Source organism: Gobio gobio (assembly GCF_949357685.1).
Source record: "Gobio gobio genome assembly, chromosome: 9".
NCBI classification, from domain to species: Eukaryota; Metazoa; Chordata; class Actinopteri; order Cypriniformes; family Gobionidae; genus Gobio; species Gobio gobio.
Window position 1 is genome coordinate 24,179,966 of NC_137115.1, and position 23,231 is coordinate 24,203,196.

General features: G+C 39.5%; 1 protein-coding gene across 1 annotated transcript in view; it reads right to left on the bottom strand.

The window, feature by feature from the left end:
* dhx36 (DEAH (Asp-Glu-Ala-His) box polypeptide 36) overlaps positions 1-23,231 on the bottom strand; it is a 77,607-nt gene that overhangs the window by 18,412 nt on the left and 35,964 nt on the right. Inside the window, exons 12-15 of the mRNA XM_079824910.1 lie at positions 19,369-19,456; positions 17,275-17,330; positions 17,039-17,103; positions 11,439-11,582 (exon numbers count right to left, since the gene is read on the bottom strand). Of these exons, the coding sequence (XP_079681036.1) occupies positions 11,439-11,582; positions 17,039-17,103; positions 17,275-17,330; positions 19,369-19,456 (353 nt within the window). The remainder of the gene's footprint in view (positions 1-11,438; positions 11,583-17,038; positions 17,104-17,274; positions 17,331-19,368; positions 19,457-23,231) is intronic.

The window sequence follows — 23,231 nt, forward strand, 5'->3', positions numbered from 1 at the left end:
TAAGTTTTGAACATATTCTTTAGTCCTGTTGCACGACTCTAGTAGTTTGATTCTCCTACTAATATTTTATTTCGTTGTGTGTGATTTTTAGCCTTGTATTTCTGCCATAGCCAATTGCAATATTGCATTTGAATAAGATAATCTGACGTTGTTATTACCGAGACAGCTTTGCACTTAAGTTGCCTAGATCCAGGCATAAATTGGTTTTGATTTAAAGACATTCACGGCCTATCATCTGCGCGTTGAACTGCAATTATCAGAGGCAGCTGAGCGAACGAAATAGTGTATATATACAGTAGTCAGGTGTGTTGCCATTCGGGAAAGCGAACGGCTTTTGAAGCAGGTCGGCGGAGCGCGCATGTAAGTTTTGAACATATTCTTTAGTCCTGTTGCACGACTCTAGTAGTTTGATTCTCCTACTAATATTTTATTTCGTTGTGTGTGATTTTTAGCCTTGTATTACTGCCATAGCCAATTGCAATATTGCATTTGAATAAGATAATCTGACGTTGTTATTACCGAGACAGCTTTGCACTTAAGTTGCCTAGATCCAGGCATAAATTGGTTTTGATTTAAAGACATTCACGGCCTATCATCTGCACGTTGAACTGCAATTATCAGAGGCAGCTGAGCGAACGAAATAGTGTATATATACAGTAGTCAGGTGTGTTGCCATTCGGGAAAGCGAACGGCTTTTGAAGCAGGTCGGCGGAGCGCGCATGTAAGTTTTGAACATATTCTTTAGTCCTGTTGCACGACTCTAGTAGTTTGATTCTCCTACTAATATTTTATTTCGTTGTGTGTGATTTTTAGCCTTGTATTACTGCCATAGCCAATTGCAATATTGCATTTGAATAAGATAATCTGACGTTGTTATTACCGAGACAGCTTTGCACTTAAGTTGCCTAGATCCAGGCATAAATTGGTTTTGATTTAAAGACATTCACGGCCTATCATCTGTTGAACTGCAATTATCAGAGGCAGCTGATCTCACTCAGCAACGAATAGGTTGTATTTAACGAGCGTTCCATAGCTGGCGCGGAAGCGTTCAGCGCGCGTTTCAGCCTCCGCGTGTGAAGACCGACGCGGGTAAAGACATCTGTATTCGACTCTTCCTCTGCGCGACTCCTCCGAGGCAGGGACTCCGATAAGGCACCGAGTTTTCTCCTTCTTCTCCCTTCATCTTTCTTTCCTTCCTATCTCTAACCATGTGCGTCCACTCCATCCCCGTTATCTCGCAACCACGACCCACTATTACACGTAGACGTAGACGTAGACGGCACCGTAACACTGCTAATCTACTTCCTGTTCCCTCCTCCTCTAATGCCCCTCCGTCTCTTTCTTTTCCTGTGGGGCTATGGAATTGTCAGTCAGCTGTCAATAAAGCTGACTTCATTCCTGCCTTTGCCACTCAATCCGCTCTCAAAATCCTGGCCTTGACTGAGACCTGGATCCGTCCAGAAGACTCAGCAACACCTGCTGCTCTCTCTAATAACTTCTCTCTCTCCCACACCCCTCGCATGACTGGGAGGGGTGGCGGCACAGGTCTTCTCATTTCTAACAATTGGAAATACTCATCTCACACAGCTCTTTGCAAAAACAACACATTTGAATATCATGCTATAACGCTTTCAACTCCCACTAAAATACATATTGTAGTCATTTACCGCCCCCCAGGTCCACTGACCACCTTTGTTGATGAGCTAGATGTTCTGCTGTCCTCATTTCCAGAGGATGGCTGCCCACTCATAGTACTCGGCGACTTCAACATTCACCTGGACAAATCTTATGCTTCAGATTTCCACTCCCTCCTAGCTTCATTCGACCTCAAACGCCTCATCACGTCACATACCCACAAATCTGGTAACCAACTGGACCTCATTTACACACGCAACTGCTCTACAGACAATATCTTGGTCAAACCTCTACACATCTCAGATCACTTTTTTATCACATTTAATCTTCAACTTACTACTCACGCACCACCAGTTCCTCCACCAGTTACTTTCAGACGAAACCTGCGCTCACTCTCTCCTTCTCATCTTTCCTCTGCTGTCTCTTCCTCCCTTCCCTCATCCACACAATTCTCTTCTATGGATGTTAACACTGCAACTGACACTCTATGCTCCACTTTAACTTCATGTCTAGACGATATCTGCCCTCTTTCTTTTAGGCCAGCACGAGCTACTCCCTCTAACCCTTGGTTATCTGATGTTATTCGTGAACATCGGACGACACTCAGGGCAGCAGAGAGGAAATGGCATAAATCAAATCACCCATCTGATCTAGCTAAGTATAAGTCATTGCTCTCATCCTTCTCGAATGAAGTACACGCAGCTAAATATTCTTATTTCCAAAACAAAATCAGCAGCACCTCAAACTCACGCACACTATTCAGAACATTCAACTCTCTGCTCTGTCCTCCTCCACCACCCCCCACCACCTCCCTATCTCCAGACGACTTTGCACAATTCTTCACAAACAAAACAACAACTATCAGCAATCAGTTCTCACCCCCACACACTGTGGATTTTAGATCAGCCACTTCCACGACCAAACATACTCTCTCCTCATTTTCCACACTCACTGAGGCCGAAGTATCTAAACTTTTCCTCTCCAGCCATCCTACCACCTGTCCTCTCGATCCCATTCCCTCACACCTCCTTCAAGCCATCTCTCCTACTCTCCTTCCTGCACTCACACACATCATCAACACATCGCTCTGCACTGGCACTTTCCCTACCACTTTCAAGCAGGCTCGGGTAACTCCACTGCTTAAGAAACCCACTTTAAACGCATCACTCATAGATAACTACAGACCTGTCTCTCTCCTGCCATTCATAGCAAAAACTCTTGAACGAGTTGTTTTCAACCAGGTTTCATCCTTCCTCTCACAGAATAACCAGCTGGACTCTAACCAATCCGGTTTCAAAAGGGGCCACTCCACAGAGACTGCATTACTGTCGGTCACCGAAGCCCTGCGGATAGCTAAAGCTGAGTCCAAATCATCAGTCCTCGTCCTCCTTGATCTATCTGCTGCCTTTGACACGGTAAATCATCAAATCCTTCTGTCCACCCTCTCATCACTGGGTATCACAGGGACTCCGCTCCATTGGTTTGAATCTTATCTCACAGGTAGGTCCTTCAAGGTTGCCTGGAGAGGAGAGGAATCCCAAGCACATCAACTGACCACGGGGGTTCCTCAGGGCTCAGTGCTTGGACCTCTCCTTTTCTCCATTTACACTACTTCATTAGGTCCCATCATACAGGCACATGGCTTCTCATATCACTGCTATGCTGATGACACTCAGCTCTACCTTTCATTCCAACCAGACGACCCCACAGTAGCTGCACGAATCTCCAGCTGTCTGGCTGACATCTCTGCATGGATGAGTAAAAATCACCTACAGCTCAACCTGGCAAAGACTGAGTTCCTCATCTTTCCCGCCAGTCCCACTATGCAACATGACTTCACCATCCAGCTAGGTGCATCCCTGATCTCCCCTTCAAAATCAGTCAGAAATCTTGGAGTTACATTTGATGACCAGTTGTCCTTCAGAGATCACATTGCTAAGACAGCTCGCTCTTGCAGGTTTGCGCTCTACAACATCAGGAAGATCAGACCGTTCCTAACAGAACACGCAACACAGCTTCTTGTCCAGGCCCTGGTTATTTCTAGACTTGACTACTGCAATGCGCTTCTGGCTGGACTCCCCTCTTGTGCGATCCAAACACTACGAATGATCCAGAATGCAGCGGCACGTCTGGTCTTCAACGAGCCCAAAAGGACCCACGTCACACCTCTCTTCATCTCTCTGCACTGGCTACCACTCACATCAAGTTTAAGTCGCTGACGCTTGCCTATAGAGCCACCACGCACTCAGCTCCTGCATACTTTGACTCGATTCTACGTCGCCACACCCCCACCAGAAGCCTTCGTTCAACCAAGGAGCGAAGGCTTGTGGTACCTTCACAGAGAGGCAAAAAATCCCTTTCCAGAACATTTTCATTCAACGTTCCCAGCTGGTGGAACGATCTGCCCACCGCCATCCGAAATGTGGATTCATTGACAACATTCAAAAGTCAACTAAAAACTCATCTCTTCCGTGAGCACTTAACCTCCTAAAAAAAAAAAAAAAAAAAAAAAACTTTCCTTTCCTCTTTTCCTCCTCTTTCCCGCCCTACTCTAGCCTGTGCAACACTGAGACCAAGTATTTCAGGCACTTGTTGCGCTCACTCGACTCTTCAAGACCAATCGCTTATTGTACCCCCAAGTTGTAAGTCGCTTTGGATAAAAGCGTCTGCTAAATGCATAAATGTAAAATGTAATGTAAATGCTTATGAATATGTCAAGAAACGCCATGTTTGCTGGAAAGAACATTTGCATGCCACACCTGCCTTCAGTAGGAGCAGGAATCCCATGGGTGGCACATGATGGGAGGAACTTCTGTCCAAAACATCCTACCCAGCCAATTCAATGGCAGGTGCACCCTGGTTTATGTTCTCTCCACCCCAAGCTCTCCACAGCTACATAATTCAGTTCCTACCACCAACAAAGAAGATGGCTGCTTTCAAGGACTCACTTATGCACAAACATGGTGGTCAAGTACTCTTGAACAAAATCCAACAAGACATTCTTGATCTTTCAGCAAAATGACATCATATGACTGAAGATAATTCTTCATGGCCCGGAAACCTGTTAGGTCAACAAATGACTCACAAGGACTTTTCCAACCACAAAAGAACATTGCCCGTAAGAACTACACGGACCATAGTGGCATGTTTGTTTCTGTAACATGTCATTCGTCACCAGAGGTGGGTAGAGTAGCCAAAATCTGTACTCAAGTAAATGTAACTAGTGATGCACCGATCATGATTTTACATGGCCGATTCCTATACCGATTTTTTTCAAGAAAACTGGCCGATTCCGATACCGATTTCCGATTTTTTTTATTTTTTTTTTAACACAATAAAAGAATGAAAGTATACATGAACAAGATGTTTATTTGGTATTTAACAGGCTAAATTGGCTTTTGGCTAATGAAAACAAGTCCGCAATTTGAAATTAACAAGAAATTTAATTGGAAATTAAAAGACTGAAAGGTGAAATTAAAGGCAACGACTGCATATTCTGCAATCCAAACAAAGATGTTACTTAAATCAGCATTTGTTTTTAAATTCAGTGTACAGAAAAAAGTCTTTACCAGTGAAATTAAATAAAACCAAAGTATATAATTGTTCCAAAATGTTAAATCAAATAATGTTTAGTGCAACGAAAAAAAACTAAGAAGGTGCTTTTTAAATCAAATTAAGTCAATGTAATTAAGGTAAAATAAAAGGTAACACTTTAGAATAATGGTCATTAGTTAACATTAGTTAATGTATTAACTAACATGAACTAACCATGAGCAGTACATTTGTTACTGTATTAATAAACTGGTTCGTTAGTTCAAGTGTTGGACAGATCAGTTGTTCTAACCAGTCGTTAAAATGATTCGGTTCAAAGGAGTCATTGTTTCGCGAATCGGACATTAGCAGACGCGTTGTGTGAGCAGATGAAGCTGAGCTGAACAAACGCTCACTATCTGCACTTGTGCAGGGCGCTGAGAGGTAGGCTCGCGCAGGAAAGCGGCTCTTCCTCAGTTCTCCAGTTTCCGTTTGTAACACACTAGTGACATGTTCGCGAATGATTGCAATATAGGCGTATGTGCACGCGGGCGCACTTCCGGATAAATCGGCAGAAAAATAAAACAAAGAAAAGAAAACCGGCCGGTCGCCGATCGCGCGCTAGAAGCAAAAACCGTCCGGTTCCGGTTTTTGACCGGTCAACCGGTGCATCCCTAAATGTAACAAAGTAAATGTAATTCGTTACTACCCACCTCTGTTCGTCACTACAGACAATCAACACAGAGCAAGTGATATGTGCCTGTAACTTTTTCCAAGTTACATGACTAGAAGATGGGGCTTATGTTAACAAACATAAGCTATAGAATGGACTGATGAAGGTTTAAATTTGTATTATGTGAGAGTTATTAGAACTCTCAAAGGGGGGAATGTAGGATTACAAATTTATACATTGTTATATCTAGGTTCCAATGTAATAGAATATAACTGAAAACGTTATCTATATTGTGTTTTACATTTTGAGGTAAACTTGTGGACATTCTTAGGAGATTACGTCAGGCCGTGTAAGTGTTTGAGACATTAAGTATTTTGTCTTTATGCACTTCCTGATCATTTAGCATAAGCTCAGAGTACAATGTTGTTTGGCTGATTGGATTAGCATCTATACATTTGAATAATAATAATAATAATAATAATAAATTTTATTTGTACTGCACTTTACATTTGGAACAAATCTCAAAGTGCTACAGTTAAGATCATTTAAGAAGGATAAAATACTAATAGATTGAATGGTTAAAAGTCATAAGTTCTCCTAAAAAGAAATGTTTTTAGTCCTTTTTTAAAAGTCTCAGTAGTTTGAGGTGCCCTCAGATGGTCGGGGAGGGCATTCCAAATCCGAGGAGCGGCAGAACAGAAAGCCCGATCACCCATAGTGCTGAGCTTTGTCTTGGGGAGAAGGAGGCGGTTTGAATTTGTTGATCGAGTTGTAGTTGAAGGTGTGAGTAGTTCTTTCAGATAGGGGGGGGCATTTCCATAGATGCACTGGTGGGTTAGAAGGGAGACCTTATAGTCAATCCTGGCGGTAACAGGAAGCCAGTGAAGTGAATGGAGAATGGGTGTGATGTGATCGTATTTTCGAACTCTCATCAGGATCCTAGCAGCACTATTCTGAACGTACTGCAGTCTCTGCAAGCTTTTGTTAGGGATCCCGGTGAGAAGTGCGTTACAGTAATCCAGTCTGGAGGAGACAAAGGCGTGGACCAGTTTTTCAGCATCTGCTAAGGATAGCGTTGGACGGAGTTTTGCAATGTTTCTGAGATGGTAGAAAGATGTTTTGCAGAGGTTTTTGATATGGGCTTCAAAGCTGAGTTGTGGATCAAATCTTACACCAAGATTGGTGACAGTTGTGGAGAGGGGAACGTCATGACCAGAGAGTGTTATACCAGTTATGGAGGAAGACTGGGTTTGATGTGGAGTGCCAACAAGAATTGCCTCAGTTTTAGAGCTGTTTAACTGGAGGAAGTTGCGCTTCATCCACATCCTTATCTCCTCCAGACAGGCGGTGAGTGTTGAAGACGGAGATGTTGTTGTTGAAATGGAGTTGTGTGTTTCTGATTTCATGTACAGTTGTGTGTCATCAGCATAGCAGTGAAATGAGACTCCATAGCGGCTAATGACATGGCCGAGGGGGAGGATGTAAATGATGAAGAGAATGGGGCCAAGGACTGACCCCTGAGGAACCCCGCAGGTAACTGTGTGTTGCCGGGACCTTGCACTTCCAAGTGAAATGTACTCTGTTCTGCTAGTGAGGTACGATTTAAACCAGTTAAGAGCAGTGCCAGTGAGTCCAGTGGTTTGATGCAACCGGTTAAGGAGTATACCATGATCCACTGTATCGAATGCAGCAGACAGATCGAGGAGAATGAGGAGGGATGGTGAACCTGCATCAGCTGTCATCCGTAGGTCATTTGTGACTCTAACCAGGGCCGTTTCCGTACTGTGTGCAGAGCGGAAGCCAGACTGAAATTTTTCGAAAAGATTGTTGTATTTGAGATGATCCTGGAGGTGGGAAGCTACAACTTTTTCCAGTACTTTGGAGAGGAATGGGAGATTGGAAATGGGCCTATAATTTGCAAGCACATCTGGGTCAAGGGTGGGTTTTTTGAGAAGTGGTCTGATTATGGCAGTTTTTAGGGCAGATGGAACATTGCCAGACTGGAGAGAGTTGTTTATTATTGTGGTAATCAGAGGACTTAGGACAGAGGTGTTTACTTTCACTAGAGCTGAAGGAAAAGGGTCGAGGGCACAGGTGGTAGGTTTCATCTTTTTAATTATCGTCTCAACCTCTTGCTGTGAGATTTCTGGAAAGCGATGTAGGGGCTCCGAAATTACAGGCTGTGAGTGCATAGTCAGGGTGGATAGTGGTGAGGATCCAGGAAAGGTAGAGTGAATTGAGTCTATTTTTGTTTTGAAAAAGTCCAGGAAATTATTACAGTGCTCTTCTGTAGTTTCTGTAAGTGAGGGGGTTTGTGGTTTGAGTAGATGGTTTATGGTGGAGAACAGCTGTTTGGAGTTTCCGGGACTATTTCTGATGAGGTTTGAGTAGTAAGTTGACCGTGCCTCCATAAGTGACTTTGAATAGTCCTTTCGGTGTTCCCGAAAAGCAAGCTTGTGCACAGTGAGACCTGTGGTTTTGAATCTCCTCTCAATGGCACGCCCAGCTGTCTTCATTTTTCGTAGTTCACTGGTAAACCAGGGTGCTGATCGGGTGAAAGTGACTGTTCTGGTTTTTACCGGGGCATGAAGATCCAGAATGCTTCTGAGGGTGTTATTGTAATAGTCCACTGAATCCATGAGTGGTAGACAGTTTACAGAAAGGAGATGCTGGAGATCGGATGCCATAGTCTCTAGGTTGATGTTTTTCAGATTTCTGAAGCAGATTTGGCGTTTGGGCTTGATGAGGCTGGATAGTGAAGACATCTTCATGGAGATGACCTTATGATCAGAAACTCCCAGATCATACACCAGAAGATTGCTGAGAGAAACAGAGTTTGTAATGACTAGATCGAGAGTGTGACCCCTGTTATGAGTGGGGGCATCGACAAGTTGTGTCAGATTAAAACAGTCGAGTAATTGGAGAAATTCTGCTGCAAAACGGCAGGTTGAAGAGTTGACGTGAATATTCATATCTCCAAGTATGATGATATTAGCAGACATTATACAGAGAGTTGAAAGAAGATTGGACATCTCTGGGATGAATGATGGGTTTGGTTTGGGTGGCCGGTAAATAAGAAGTATCGTAGTGGAAAGAGGGTGCTTACATTTAAATGCAAGGCATTCAAACGAAGACAGCTCAGGCAGGGTTATAGGGGACAAGATCAGATCACTTCGGTGGATGACAGCCAGACCACCACCACGCCCTGTGCTGCGGGCTTTCTGTAAATAGCAGTAACCAGGGGGACAGGTCTCATTTAAAACAGAATAAACATCTGGTTGATGCCAGGTTTCTGTAAGGCACATCATATCTAAACACTTTTCTAGAATATGATCATGTATGAGGCAAGATTTGTTTGTGATGGATTGTGCATTAAAAAGTTCAATCTTGATATTCGTTGCAACAGTGTGTCTCTGTATTGGCCGAAGTAAACTGAGATCCACTCCATGTTTTCTCCGGTTTCCATCCAAGTCAGTGCGTAGCGTTGTCACGGAAACTCCAGCGCTACTAGTCCTAGGAGTGACGGCGCCCTGATGACGTGTTCGAGAAGCGACGGTGCGCACGCCGGACCAGATGGATGAGATGTTGTGATCAGACCGGGAGAAAACAAACTTTCGACGGCAACTTCTGTGAATGTAACGGGGCCGGCGAAGGAGTCCAAGTTGTTTAATGACTGATGTACACGATGGAGTGGTATAGTTGTTGAATTTCTGAAGTTGAATGGCTGAGTAGTTCAGCATTATGCCATTCGTGGAGAGTGGTCTGCTAGCCGCAAGCCACGCCCGTGATGCACATAGGAAAGCCAACAGACACAGCAAGCAAACAACCGTGACAATGGGTGAACACCTCACGATCATCGGCAGCGACCCTTGGCGAAAGCCCCACGGCAACGGGTAGCGACGAACAGTCACGGGAATCCCCAAGCGATAGCAACTGGTAGGCAAACAGCCGCTTGAGTCGGTGGAATCCGTACAGAACATACAAATCCACAATGTTTACTAGTGAGCAGCAACACTAGTAAGACTTACTGAACGTATTACTGGTTGATAAACGTTATGCTTATACCATAATAACAACTGTTGCACGGTAGAGGGTTTTCAGTTAGAGAAAACGGAGAAGGGGCGAGTGTCTGATCTGAACTCCAGCTGAAATGTGTAGTTTGGTAGGTGAGTAAATGTCCTTCAGATTAGAAGCAAGCCGTAACAATCCATAAAAATAAAAATAAAAAAGTTTTTAGACGTAACAACGGGCGTCCTCTCCTGTCATGAGTAAATCCATTCAAACTGCCAACGACCAACTGTAAACAGCCGAGTGGAGTCATCTGAGACGATAAGATCCAAAAAAAACGGTCCCAATATTAGCACTGACTGATTTTACTAGTTATGATAACAAAAAATTAAATAAAATCTAAATCTAACATTACAATTTAAACCAAAGTCGGGTGGAAAAGCGGCGAACAGACAACGCCAGCGTCCTCTCCCCCTCGTTGCTAGGCAACATTCTGACACTGAATGACACTGTTATGCTGATTGAATTAGAACGGGTGACACCGTTATGTCTGAGGTGTGTCCTTTTACCTATACAATTACCTATACAACGTTTGCATTCCTTTTTTTGAATGTCTCCTCCCCTGCTGTATAATCCCTCCCCCTTAACTGTAGATAAAATACAATGTACAACTCCTTTAGTTAGACTTGTTGGAGGACCTCAGCGGAAGAACAGCACGGTTCTCAATAAAGAGTAATGCCTGCTTTAAAGATATCCCAACGTCTCCTGGTCTCTTCTTTAAACGAGGAAAAGGAAGTTCACAACAATCCCAAGAATACAGACTACTGCTGTTATTACTGTAACTGTTATTTAGTGTTAAATTAGGCCTATTGTTGTTGGATTAGGTGGCTTAGGTTTTACTGTGAATTTGTTAAGTAAATTGTGTTTTGTATTCATTTATATTTATATATTTAAGCATACTTTAAACTTTTAATAAATTGGTTCAATTGAAAAAAAAAAAAAAAAATCCAATAAAAAGCCATTCTTTAATGTCATCAACCTCATTTTGTGGCTCTTTTTTAAAGTATCGGTTCAGGCACCGTTTAGGCACCAGTACCGTTTTAAAAGTATCAGTTTGGCACTGGTATCGTAAAAAACCCAAACGATACCCTACCCTACTCATGTTGTGATTTAATATTTTGGTCATATTACCCACCCCCCTAAAAATAGCACAATAACATTTTTATGTTTTTCAAATTTTTTTAAGGAATGCAATCAGTGTTTTCTACAAAAGAAAGTAATATAGGATTGGAACAATATGTGGATAAATTATTTTCTTTCTTTATGCTTTATAAATTCAGTGTGGAATAGAAGCTAAAATGAATGAAACGTGGGATAAAATCTATTTTATCCTAAAGCATTCTGGTGATACAAGCATACACTGCGTAACCTCCTGAGAGATTTGACATTCTTTCAAGGGGTGCAATTCCTCAGACTGAAATTGGTTTTGATACTTGTGAATGGATTGAAGAAGAGCTGCTGATATATGGAGGGAATAACACATAAAGGAGGAGAAATGAGGGGAGGGAGAGAGGGGGGAAAGGATCTGTACCTGCCAGCACGGCCCTTCCTCTGTTTGGAGTTGGCCAAGCTCACCCACTCCGCTGTCATGGTCCTGATATTGTTCTGGGTGTCAAAATGAGTTTCTTTAATCTTCCCTCCATCGATCACATACACAACATCATCTATCGTAATACTGAAAGAGACAGAAATAAAAAGAGAAATATTACTAGGTATTTATGACGACACGGAAGTAGAGTAAAAAAACAACATCATCTAAAGTCAAAATTTAATAATTGTCTCTGGTTATGATTCATTAGGTCACATTATTCTAAGAGAAAAAAAAAATCTTTCCCAACCTCTGAAACTTGTCTTCTGCTGTACCAAAGGCCAGTATTATCATGATGTAATGTTTCATTCCCTCCCCCAAGAATCCAAACAAATGCCAGTGAATAAAATCAAATCCTGCTTAACATTATTTCTCATTGAATATTTTGTTTCACTAAGAAATGCGTCTCTTACAGTCACCATGAAATCAAAATTGTCATTTCTCATTTTCTTAATGGAATACAGTAGTTTATTATAAATGATTTATCCATGCACATAGTAACAATAATAATAATTATTATTACTATTATTTTTATTATTATTATTATAATAACATTCATGTGCCCTTGTAATCTTTAATCATTACACATTAATGTCGCCCTCCCCTCAGAATGACATCTCTTCTCTGATGACAATCAATTCTCGATGGACAAAATCAAGTCTGACCCTACACTCATTCGAGAAACTGTTTCACTTGGATATACGTCACAACAGGGAATAAAATACGAACACAACTTCAGTTTGCGAATTTAATGAAAGTTAAATATTTAACAAGTAGGGCTGAACGATTTTGGAAAAAAATCGAATTGCGATTTTTTTAACCAATATTGCGATTTAATATGCGATTATTTTTTAAACTCTTTATCTTCTGTGTTATTCAACAATACATTATTGTATAGTAATGGTGGAAATCTTTAATTGGTACCTCACAATCCGATTCCGATTCTGGGAGTCACGATCCGATTCCAAAACAATTCTTGAACTTTTTAATTTTTAATTTTTTAATAAATTATTAAGATTAATATTAATAATTAATGTTTTTTATTATGATATATGTAATTATAAGCTTTTTAAAATAACTATACATTATAACATTTTAATTAAAACAATTGCATGTTAATAATTTTAAATATATAAACTAATAGAGCTGCAAAACAAAGTAGTAAATCATAAAGAGAAACAAAAAAACATATTACAAGCAATGAACAAAGAGTGCTTTCAGTATTTAAGAGTGTCTGAACTGTGAGTGATTTTTCTCTTTCTCAGCTTTACTGTTTGATTATTAATCATGACATCATAGACGGCGGGAGACCTGCATTCACACTAATGCACAGATCTCTTTTGAAATAAGATGTTTTTGCCCTGTCTGTTTAATTCATTAAAACATTACTGATGGTGTTTACATTAATTTTGCGTCATAAAAGCATTTTGAGACGCGCACAGACGCGTGCTCGCAAGCACTCTTCACAATGCGCCGCGTGAGCATTTGAAATGGAAAGCCTTCTGTCAGTGAGTTTCTAACGACATGAATGAAGCCTTCGTTGAGCATTTGTAAGGAAAATACCGGCGGGCGAGAACACACTCTGTAAGCGTGACATCAGTTTCTCACAGCGCTTATCCTGTGCAAAGAAGCATTCGAATGTCATTGCAATTCGCGCCGTCAACCTTTCCGAACGTTATGAAATATTATTTTATGGTTTGTGCGTGATTGTGTGTGTGTGTGTGTGTGAGAGAGAGAGATATAATGGAAGCAATCAGAATACGGGTGTTTCTAAAACACACGCAGCGCCACCGCGCACCTGCAGTTAAAATCTAAGCTCAGAATCGATCCAGAATCATTGGAGAGATGATAGTAGCCTATAGTATGAACAACACCATATTAGATAGATCAAACACAAATCGTTTTTTTTTTCTTTTAGGCCAGGCATGTGATAGGCTATGTGTAACGTGCCAAGTTGATGCTTCTTCTGCAGACTTTACTCTCGCGTGTCACGTGACCAGACTGTAATCGCAGCCTTTGCGGTTAGGAAATCGCGTTATTATAGCATATCGCGATATTATCGCAAATGCAATTAATCATTCAGCCCTATTAACAAGCTTAGAAAGGGATTTTAATCACATTATTTTCATGTTAAAACATATAGTGTCTCATAGTGTTGTAGTACTCAAGACCAAGACCGGTCTCGCCTCGATCTTGACTGCATTTGTACATTTGATTTTATCATCTCAAGACAGGTCAAGACCACAACTCCAAATTGCTGGTGCATTATCTGATATCTAAAATCATTAATGTGATTTGCTTAAAATGCAATCAATAACTTATTTCTAATGTGATTCCTTTTGTTACTGTGGTGCTGGGTTCGAAATCAATATTTTTTTTTGGTCTTAGAAAAAGTCAAATGCCCAAAATTAATACAAATGCCAATCATTCAAGATATGATTGCAAAAAAGTGCTTGAGATGACATATATCATAACATAGGATATAATTAAAGGGAAAGTTCACACAAAAATGAAAATTATCCATAATTTACTCACCCTCAAGTTATCCTAGGTGTATATGACATTATTCTTTCAGACTAATACAAATCGGAGTTATATTAAAAAATGTCCTGGCTAATCCAAGCATTATAATGGTAGCCCAAAAGTTGAAACCCCCCCAAAAAAGTGTATCCATCCATTATAAAAGTAATCCACAAGGCTCCAGGGGGTTAATAAAGGCCTTTTGAGGTGAATTGATGGGTTTGTGTACGAAAAATATCCATATTTAAAACTTTATAAAGTAAAATATCTAGCTTCTGGCGGACCGCCTTCTGCATTAAACTTACGAAGAAAGTGTAACGCCTCTTGCAGTTCAAAAAGCTTACGCAATGTCCGACGTCATCGGCATGCCAGTTACGGTTTTCTCGTAAGTTGATTATGGAAAGCAGTCTGCAGAAAGCTAGATATTTTAAATTTTAACGTGTTAAATATGGATATTTTTCTTACAAAAACCCAACGAAAAACCCAAAAGCCTTTATTAACCCCTGTGTGGATTACTTTTATAATGTATGGATACACTTTTTTGGGCTTCAAATTTTGGGCTGCCATTAACTGCCATTTATAATGCTTGGAAGAGCCAGGACATTTTCAATTGTATTCGTCTGAAAGAAGAATGACATATACACCTAGGATGGCTTCAGGGTGAGTAAATCATGGGGTAATTTTCATTTTTGGGTCAACTATCCCTTTAAGCAATATCCCAAGACAAAGACGTTTTCATGAATAGGAGCACAATTGCAAATGTGATAATGATTTTATACAATGTTCAATAAACAAGAAGTTAATATTAAGTGACTTAAATTTTCGACAATTTTTTGCCATTTCGGCAACGCATTGCATTACTAAATGAATCAACTGCTTTGAACAAATCGGTTGAATGACTCCGTGATCTCAGTTTCATATTTAAAAGTAGAGCTTTCATTTTATTTTTCCATCGTATTTCTATAATCAAAATTTTATTTTTAAAACATTAATCTCAACATTATTTATGCAGATGTAATTGTACCAATTCAGAAGCAACTTCTTTGCTTCCTCTGCAAGCAACACGAAGTGTTGGGAAGATTACTTTGGAAATGTAATAGATTACATATTACAAGTTACCCTATTTCAAATGTAATAAGTAGTGTAACTATTTTAATTACTTTATTAAAGTAATGTTACTGATTACATTTGATTACTTTTTGATTATTTTTTCATTTCCAGCACTGAAACACCTTTTTATCACTTGCCATTGTGGCAACTATCAGGTTGTAGCCTAAAGTTTTCAGCTGCTATGTGGATTGATGTAATTGGCATATGTGGTGCTCTGCAAATTCAAACGAGAACCAATCAAAAGCATCAGAATAGCATCGCTTTACTAAACGGCCTTTAAAATGGCAGGAGGCATCATGTACATCAAAAACAGGCAAAGCAACAAATTAATATTATTGAATATTCTAGGTTTTTACAGAAAAAATTCAGATGTAACCCCCTTTGTAATAAATAACATTTTGATAAGTAACTAATTTAATTACATTTTTTTGAGAACATTTTTTTTGCATTTTTTTCTCAGTAACTGATTACAGTTACATTTATTTTGTAATTAAATTATGTAATCGAGTTACATGTAACTAGTTACTCCCCAACACTGGCAACACAAAGATTAATACAGTTAGTGATTTGATTGGTAACAGCTCTATATAGGTCTTATTATTCTAATTGTATTTATTGATTAAATACAAGACATTTGTCAGACAGTAGATATGGGTCTTTTAGATCAATTTGAGGAGTGCTGGTCTTGTCTTGGTCTCAACTTGGTCTTGGTTTATGTGGTCTTGACTACAACACTAGTGTCTTATGGCTTTCCTTTTGAAACGGTGTTTACGTTTATTCTAGCGCAGTTACTTGCCCCGATTGGCTAAATTTCGCAGGCGAAATACAGTAATTTTAACAGGAATCCAAGTGATTGAGAAATCAGGTTCAAAATGGTCACGCAAATTTTTTTGCGTTGACCAACACAAAGCTGCTTGTGCTTTGCACTACACTGTTGACAATGACCTTGCCCTAAATGTGTTTTTTTTTTTAGCAACTAATCCAAATTAATCGAGTTTCCCGCTGCTGCTGTCAATCAGAACATGCACTGAATCCTAAATATTCATCTAAAAGGCAACTTGAATGTTTATTTATATTAATCGTATTTGAGCAAAATATGGGTAACTTTTAACACACGGCTCCATTAGTTAACATTAGTAAATGCATTAGCTAACATTAGCTAACAATGAGCAATACATTTGGTAAAGTATTTAATAATCTTTGAACAATTGTATTTTTATTTATGACATTATCAGTGTTAGTTTATGTTCAGGTCCATTAAATATGAACAGATACAACTTTTGATTTTAATAATGTATTAGTAAATGCTGAAATTAACATGACCTAAGATTAATAAATGCTTTAAAAGTACTCTTCATTGTTAGTTTGTTAGCTAATGTAGTTAGCTAAAGTTAACAAATATAACCTTATTGTAAAATGTTACCAATATATAATATAATGAAATAGGAGAAAGCTGAAATAACTGTAATGAATCTCTCATAACCGATCAAAGTTCAACACCATCATAGACTCCAGATGTTTATTACCAGAGACCAAACATTTCAGTGGCAGAAAAGCCTGATGATACTGAATGCAATTAAAAAGAGCTTCAACTCATGAATTTATTTATGAAACCACATCAAATTCTGGCCGCTTTCAACTCTATGTTGAGTTTGTTTGCACAGACGACGCTCAAAGTATGTTTTAAAGCTGTGTGTTAGTCTGTTGAGTTTTAATTAGCTGGCTCCATTGCTACTTGGCCACTGCATGGCTTCAACTTTTGCATACTAATGGTGCCAGCTAGAAAAGCAGCAACAAGAGTGTTAATTATTCATTATCAAACAAAACTAACAAATGGTTATTTGAATCTTGACAGAAATTCACTTCATCAAAAACATTTGTATAATCGTGACCACACACACACACACACACACCTGGTTTCTGCAATGTTGGTAGCGATCACAATCTTGCGCACTCCCGGGGGCGGCTTTTTGAACACCTGAGGGGAGCAAAGTGTCATTCATGAACATAACAGCGCTATAGAACGTTTGAGGTGTTGGACTTTACATAGAGCTTAGCTAATTCAATTCAGCAGTCAGATGGGAGGGAAAGATCACATTTGAGAGCTGTTGTGGGAGGCAGAGAGCTTGCCACTGTCTACAACACTCACCTGAGTCTGAGAGACCGTGGGCATCAAAGAGTGGAGGGGGATGATGATAAACCGATCTGAAAGAGAGCCAAGATTTGAGGAACCGTATATTTGTCATTTCTTCTGAGTAAAGACAAATGTAGCGGAGCACGAAAATGCAGTCAATGAGCGAGTCAACTGAAATATTGCTGATCATTAATGTTTTATACTTTGAAACCATTTTTGCACTATTTCATGAAAACTGATTCATTTTGTTGCTCCTACAACAAGCAACCAAAAGCTATTTAACCAAAAACCCACTGACTTCAGGACGAGGAAACCAGAAGTGCTAAAATGCGAACTCTCTTCCGTGTTTTGGCCTACAAAGTGATGTCAAACCTGCACCACTAATGACAATATTTAGACATTTAGTCACCTAGTGCGAGATTTCGGCACGAGGTAGAGCCTCGCGGAAGCGAGTTAGCATTTTAGCACTTCTGGTTTCCTCGTCCTGGAGTCAATGGGTTTTTGGTTAAATAGCTGAAATAAGGTCTGTGGTGAACACAAGTTCAAGACACTTTCACGTTTTATTCTATGACATAAAATGCATAAGTATTACCCCACTTATGATTTTTTTGAAGCTGTTACATGTCTTGAAAAAGGGGGTTGCTAACAAGTGGCTAAATGGGTTACAGAGACTACAAGACTACAGAGGCTGTCGGGTAGATTAAACGTCATCACGCCGAACAGGTAAGCTTAGTCCGATTTTACAGCCTCATTATGCTCATAATTGTGCTCAAACCTTCTGGGAAATTATTCTTTTAGATAAAAACTGAAAGAGTTGTCAGATCCTATTGGGTTTTTTTTCGAGGGAAACAGTGTGATACTAACTGCTGATTGGCACCAATATTTGCACCACTCTGTTGGCTATTAAATTGGTAGATTTCACTCGCAAGTGAAGTTAGAGGCTAAGAAAAAGTTGACAGGAAAGAATGCATAAGCTCTTTATGAGGGTAACACATTTATGCGTTAGGCTCATTCATGTGATAAGAGCTCTTCTAAATTTGAATAAAGCAGGTATACAGTGAATTGGACCGCCGAAAAAATGGTGGAAATGAATGGCTCGAAATGGTGGAGATGAATCTTTACAGCACACTATTCCCATTGATACAAATGGATACACAGCATTCTCTGATGCACTGTAACTGTAGCTCTTACCCCATTTACTGGCTCAAAGCAATCTCTCTCCCTTTCTCTCATACATTCAGAGTGAGTGTGTGTGTGTGAGTGAGTGAGTGAGTGAGTGAGTGAGTGAGTGAGTGAGTGAGTGAGTGAGCGAGCGTGAGAGAGAGAGAGAGAGAGAGAGAGAGAGAGAGAGAGAGAGTGAGAGAGTGAGAGAGATGCGCTACATTAGAATTACTATCATGATTATCATCAATATTTCAGCCATTTCACTAGTGCTCACCTATCACCATTCAGGTTTTGATTTCAGCTAATCAGTTTGAGCAAACACAGTGATTAATCTTTATGAGCCCTGCAGCCTTTCAGACATTTTCATTTTGTATTATTATTATTAGTTTTTGCATTTAATTATTTAATCAGTAGTATACTTTTTTACTGAAACACTGAATAACCAATAATGTCTCAATCTCATCACCAGTCCATAATTATGCATTCATACATTTAAACATTTTAGTTATAATTACGTCAGTTCTATCATAAAAATGATTGACTGATGTTTCTTAAAGGGGCTATATGCGTTTTTCCGAAATTTAAACTCGCGACTGACACCTGTGGCCAAAAAACAGAACTGCTCTTATTTTCTGCTCGCTCTCGCAGCGGTGGTGACGGAAAAATCCGACCCGACAGAAAATAGGAAAAATAGGATACAGGCTTATAGGTGCACCCACTGTGAGCGGACAAGGTGTCAGTATGCTCATCAGGAGATGTTTAAGTCATAAATGGTAAAATAAAAAGGCTATTGTTACGTTTATTTTGGGGAAAAAGTTGCATATAGCCCCTTTAAGAGTTTAGATTTCCATGAAGATACATTCATATGTGATATGCTTTGAAAGCATAATAATTGGGTTATTTTCTGAAGAGAAATTGATTTTTATTTAGAAAATATATATATACCTGACTTAAACATCTGGTCAGCCATGAGCAAATCATTCAAGGTACTGATGTTGTCCCATCCAGGCAGAAACACTAGAATTGCTCCATCCTAAAAGACAAAGCAGCGTCAATGTGTCAACAATTTCACAGACTTATTTTTTAAAATATCATTCAATAATTTGTGGTCAGTAAGCTTTTCTTTTTTTCTTAATGTTTTATTCAGCAACTATGCATTAAATAGATTAAGGTGAAAGTAAAAACCTTCAAAATGTAACAAAATATTTTTTATTTTGAATATTTTTTTAACTATTCATCAAAGAATCCAGAAAATCCTCCACAAAAATAGTAAGCATAACTGTTTTCAACATTGATAAGAAACGTTTCTTGATCACCAAATCAGCATATTAATTTCTGAAGCTTCATGCGACACTGACAAAGAGAGCAATTCAGCAGTAATCACAGGAATAAATTACATTTTAAAATATATGAAAAAAGAAAAACAGTTATTTTAAATTGTAAGATTGTTTCACAATATTAAGTTTTTACTGTATTTTCGATCAAATAAATGCAGACTTTATTATCATAAATCCTTTTAAAAAATATTTTTAAAATCTTACCAAACACTTTATTTTACTGCTCTTACTTCTGGTTCGAAATTTGAACAACCCCTTAACAAGCAAGCAAAAAAAAAACAAAAAAAAAAAAACACATCTACTAGGCATCAGAATATCACTGATTTGGTACGGACTCTTTTTCACATAGACATGTAAACCACATAACAACAACTCTGAATACCCTGGCAACCACACAGCATAGCACTAAAAACAATGAAAAACACACTAGCAACCACCCACAACAGCCTAGCATCATCCATGTGTCATATCAAATGTGAGTGACTTCTTCAACCACACAAACTTACTTGCAAACAAAGACACCATTAATGAACTCACATGGTCAAAATGAAGTGTTTTCAGGTTTTTTTGTCACTAGGCAAGTTCAGAAAATATTTCTGACAGTTCCTAAAATCACCACAAGCACAAATTGCATTTCCACACTGTGATCTGAGGGGTTATTTCGGTCCTAAAAATGGAGCCGCCTACCAAAGTCAGATAAAGTGAATCAAATCTATTACGTTAGCAAAAGCAATCTGACGGTTTACCCTCATAAAAATTCAGTGTGTGTCGACGGAGGGGGAGGAGGGAGATAAAACATGAAGCATTCCCAGATGGCTCTGGTTCTATATTTAACACCCCAGCAACATCACATTAAGGGTACATGACAAATTAAACAGAATCAACTTACTCTTGCAAGCGCATGCTTGCACACAAGCATGTCACTGGTTGTGCATTCCAACAGGAATTGGTATGTGTATGTGTGTGAATGCGTTTCAGAGCATTCTGTGACCCAGATTCCCCTGTGTGGAGCAAAACAAACCTGACAATAAAAAAGCCCAGTATTCCCAAATGTTATGGTTAATTACCAATACTTAATCTTCCTATTCTGCCGTAACATCCAGGACTGTGACACTGATGACGCAAACGCTCCTTTCTACGAAAACCTTGCTCTTTATCTTCCTCCCAGACAAAGAGAACAAATACTTTGAGGCAGACGTAATGGGACTGTTTCTTACTTCACAGTACAGGGCAGGTTATATTAGAGGTTATGTTTTCAAGATTGAGACAAGTACAATCTTAAATATAAGGTTAGAGAAGAGCCAGTCAGAAGATTGAAGTCAACAAGTGTGCTTAAAGGGTAACTAAATCCTAAACCAACTTTTTTTAGTTAATGATCTGCAAGACTGGGGCTTTATTAATGCTGTTCATTGATTCGAGTAAATGTTTTGACATTTGGGTATAAAGTGTTTTAATTCTATAAAATATGGTGTAAAACCAAGTGCTGCCCTCTTAAGGTTGAACGGTCGCTACTGCAGTTGAATTTTCATTCAACAGTATATTTAAATTAATATACAATTATGTTTTACTAGTACTACGTAACTCTGGACAGAGAGAATCTTAGTTCGCCAACATGAGCACCATGGCTCAATGTGTCATAAAACACGTACCATGTAACCTCTAGGCCACATCTCCAGTTGATTATATGGAAGAATATTAATGACAAATATATTTTGTAAACAAAAAGCCTGTTGAATTGCACTAGTTGAAAAAAATATATGCTTCAATTTTAATGCTTTGTATTTTTAGGGCTTGCATTTTATGGGCTGAAATTCAACATGGTCATATATTTAAGCTTTAAATATTTTCATTCAAAAGATTTCAGATTTTTCATTATTAAATCTGATTAAAAATACAACCTATTATTTGTGACAGGCAATTTTCGTTCTCTGGAGTGACAAATCACGCTTCTGTCTGGCAATCCAATGGACGACTCTGGGTTTGGCGGTTGCCAGGAGAATGGTACTTGCCTGACTGCATTATGTCAAGTGTAAAGTTTGGTGGAGGAGGGGGGTTATGGTGTGGGGTTGTTTTTCAGGAGTTGGGCTTGGCCCCTTATTTCCAGTGAAAGGAACTTTTAATGCTTCAGCATAAAACATTTTGGACAATTTCATGCTCCCAAATTTGTGGGAACAGTTCGGGGATAACCCCTTCCTGTTCCAACATGACTGCGCTCCAGTGCACAAAGCAAGGTCCATAAAGACATGGATGAGCAAGTTTGGTGTGGAGGAACTTGACTGGCCTGCACAGAGTCCTGACCTCAACCCGATAGAACACTTTTGGTTTGAATTAGAGCAGAGACTGCGAGCCAAATTCACACCTTATTGGTGATGTAGGCTTTACTATATAGGCTACAGGCAAGCAGATGGTCTCAGAAAATGAACAATGCGCAAAGTTTCATGATAAGAGTTTTCCAGTGAAATACTGCCATAAAGTTGGCTTGACATTGGACGTTCGATATTCTCAAATTTAGGGAATGTCTCTAAAGTTACATATGACATTGGCATCCACGTAGCAAGAGAATAATTTACAGTCATAATACCAACTGTAAAGTGTTTATGTAGATGTCAGGGATGATGCACACCTTTTAGATTCTTGATATTTGCTCAAATAAACTGTCATATACACTCACCTAAAGGATTATTAGGAACACCATACTAATACTGTGTTTGACCCCCTTTCGCCTTCAGAACTGCCTTAATTCTATGTGGCATTGATTCAACAAGGTGCTGAAAGCATTCTTTAGAAATGTTGGCCAATATTGATAGGATAGCATCTTGCAGTTGATGGAGATTTGTGGGATGCACATCCAGGGCACGAAGCTCCCGTTCCACCACATCCCAAAGATGCTCTATTGGGTTGAGATCTGGTGACTGTGGGGGCCATTTTAGTACAGTGAACTCATTGTCATGTTCAAGAAACCAAGTTGAAATGATTCAAGCTTTGTGACATGGTGCATTATCCTGCTGGAAGTAGCCATCAGAGGATGGGTACATGGTGGTCATAAAGGGATGGTCATGGTCAGAAACAATGCTCAGGTAGGCCATGGCATTTAAACGATGCCCAATTGGCACTAAGGGGCCTAAAGTGTGCCTGCACAGTGGTAATAAGGTATGATGGATCCATGTTCTCATTCTGTTTACGCCAAGTTCTGACTCTACCACCTGAATGTGTCAACAGAAATCGAGACTCATCAGACCAGGCAACATTTTTCCAGTCTTCAATTGTCCAATTTTGGTGAGCTCGTGCAAATTGTAGCCTCTATTTGTAGTGGAGATGAGTGGTACCCGGTGGGGTCTTCTACTGTTGTAGCCCATCCACCTCAAGGTTGTGCGTGTTGTGGCTTCACAAATGCTTTGCTGCCTACCTCGGTTGTAACGAGTGGTTATTTCAGTCAAAGTTACTCTTCTATCAGCTTGAATCAGTCGGCCC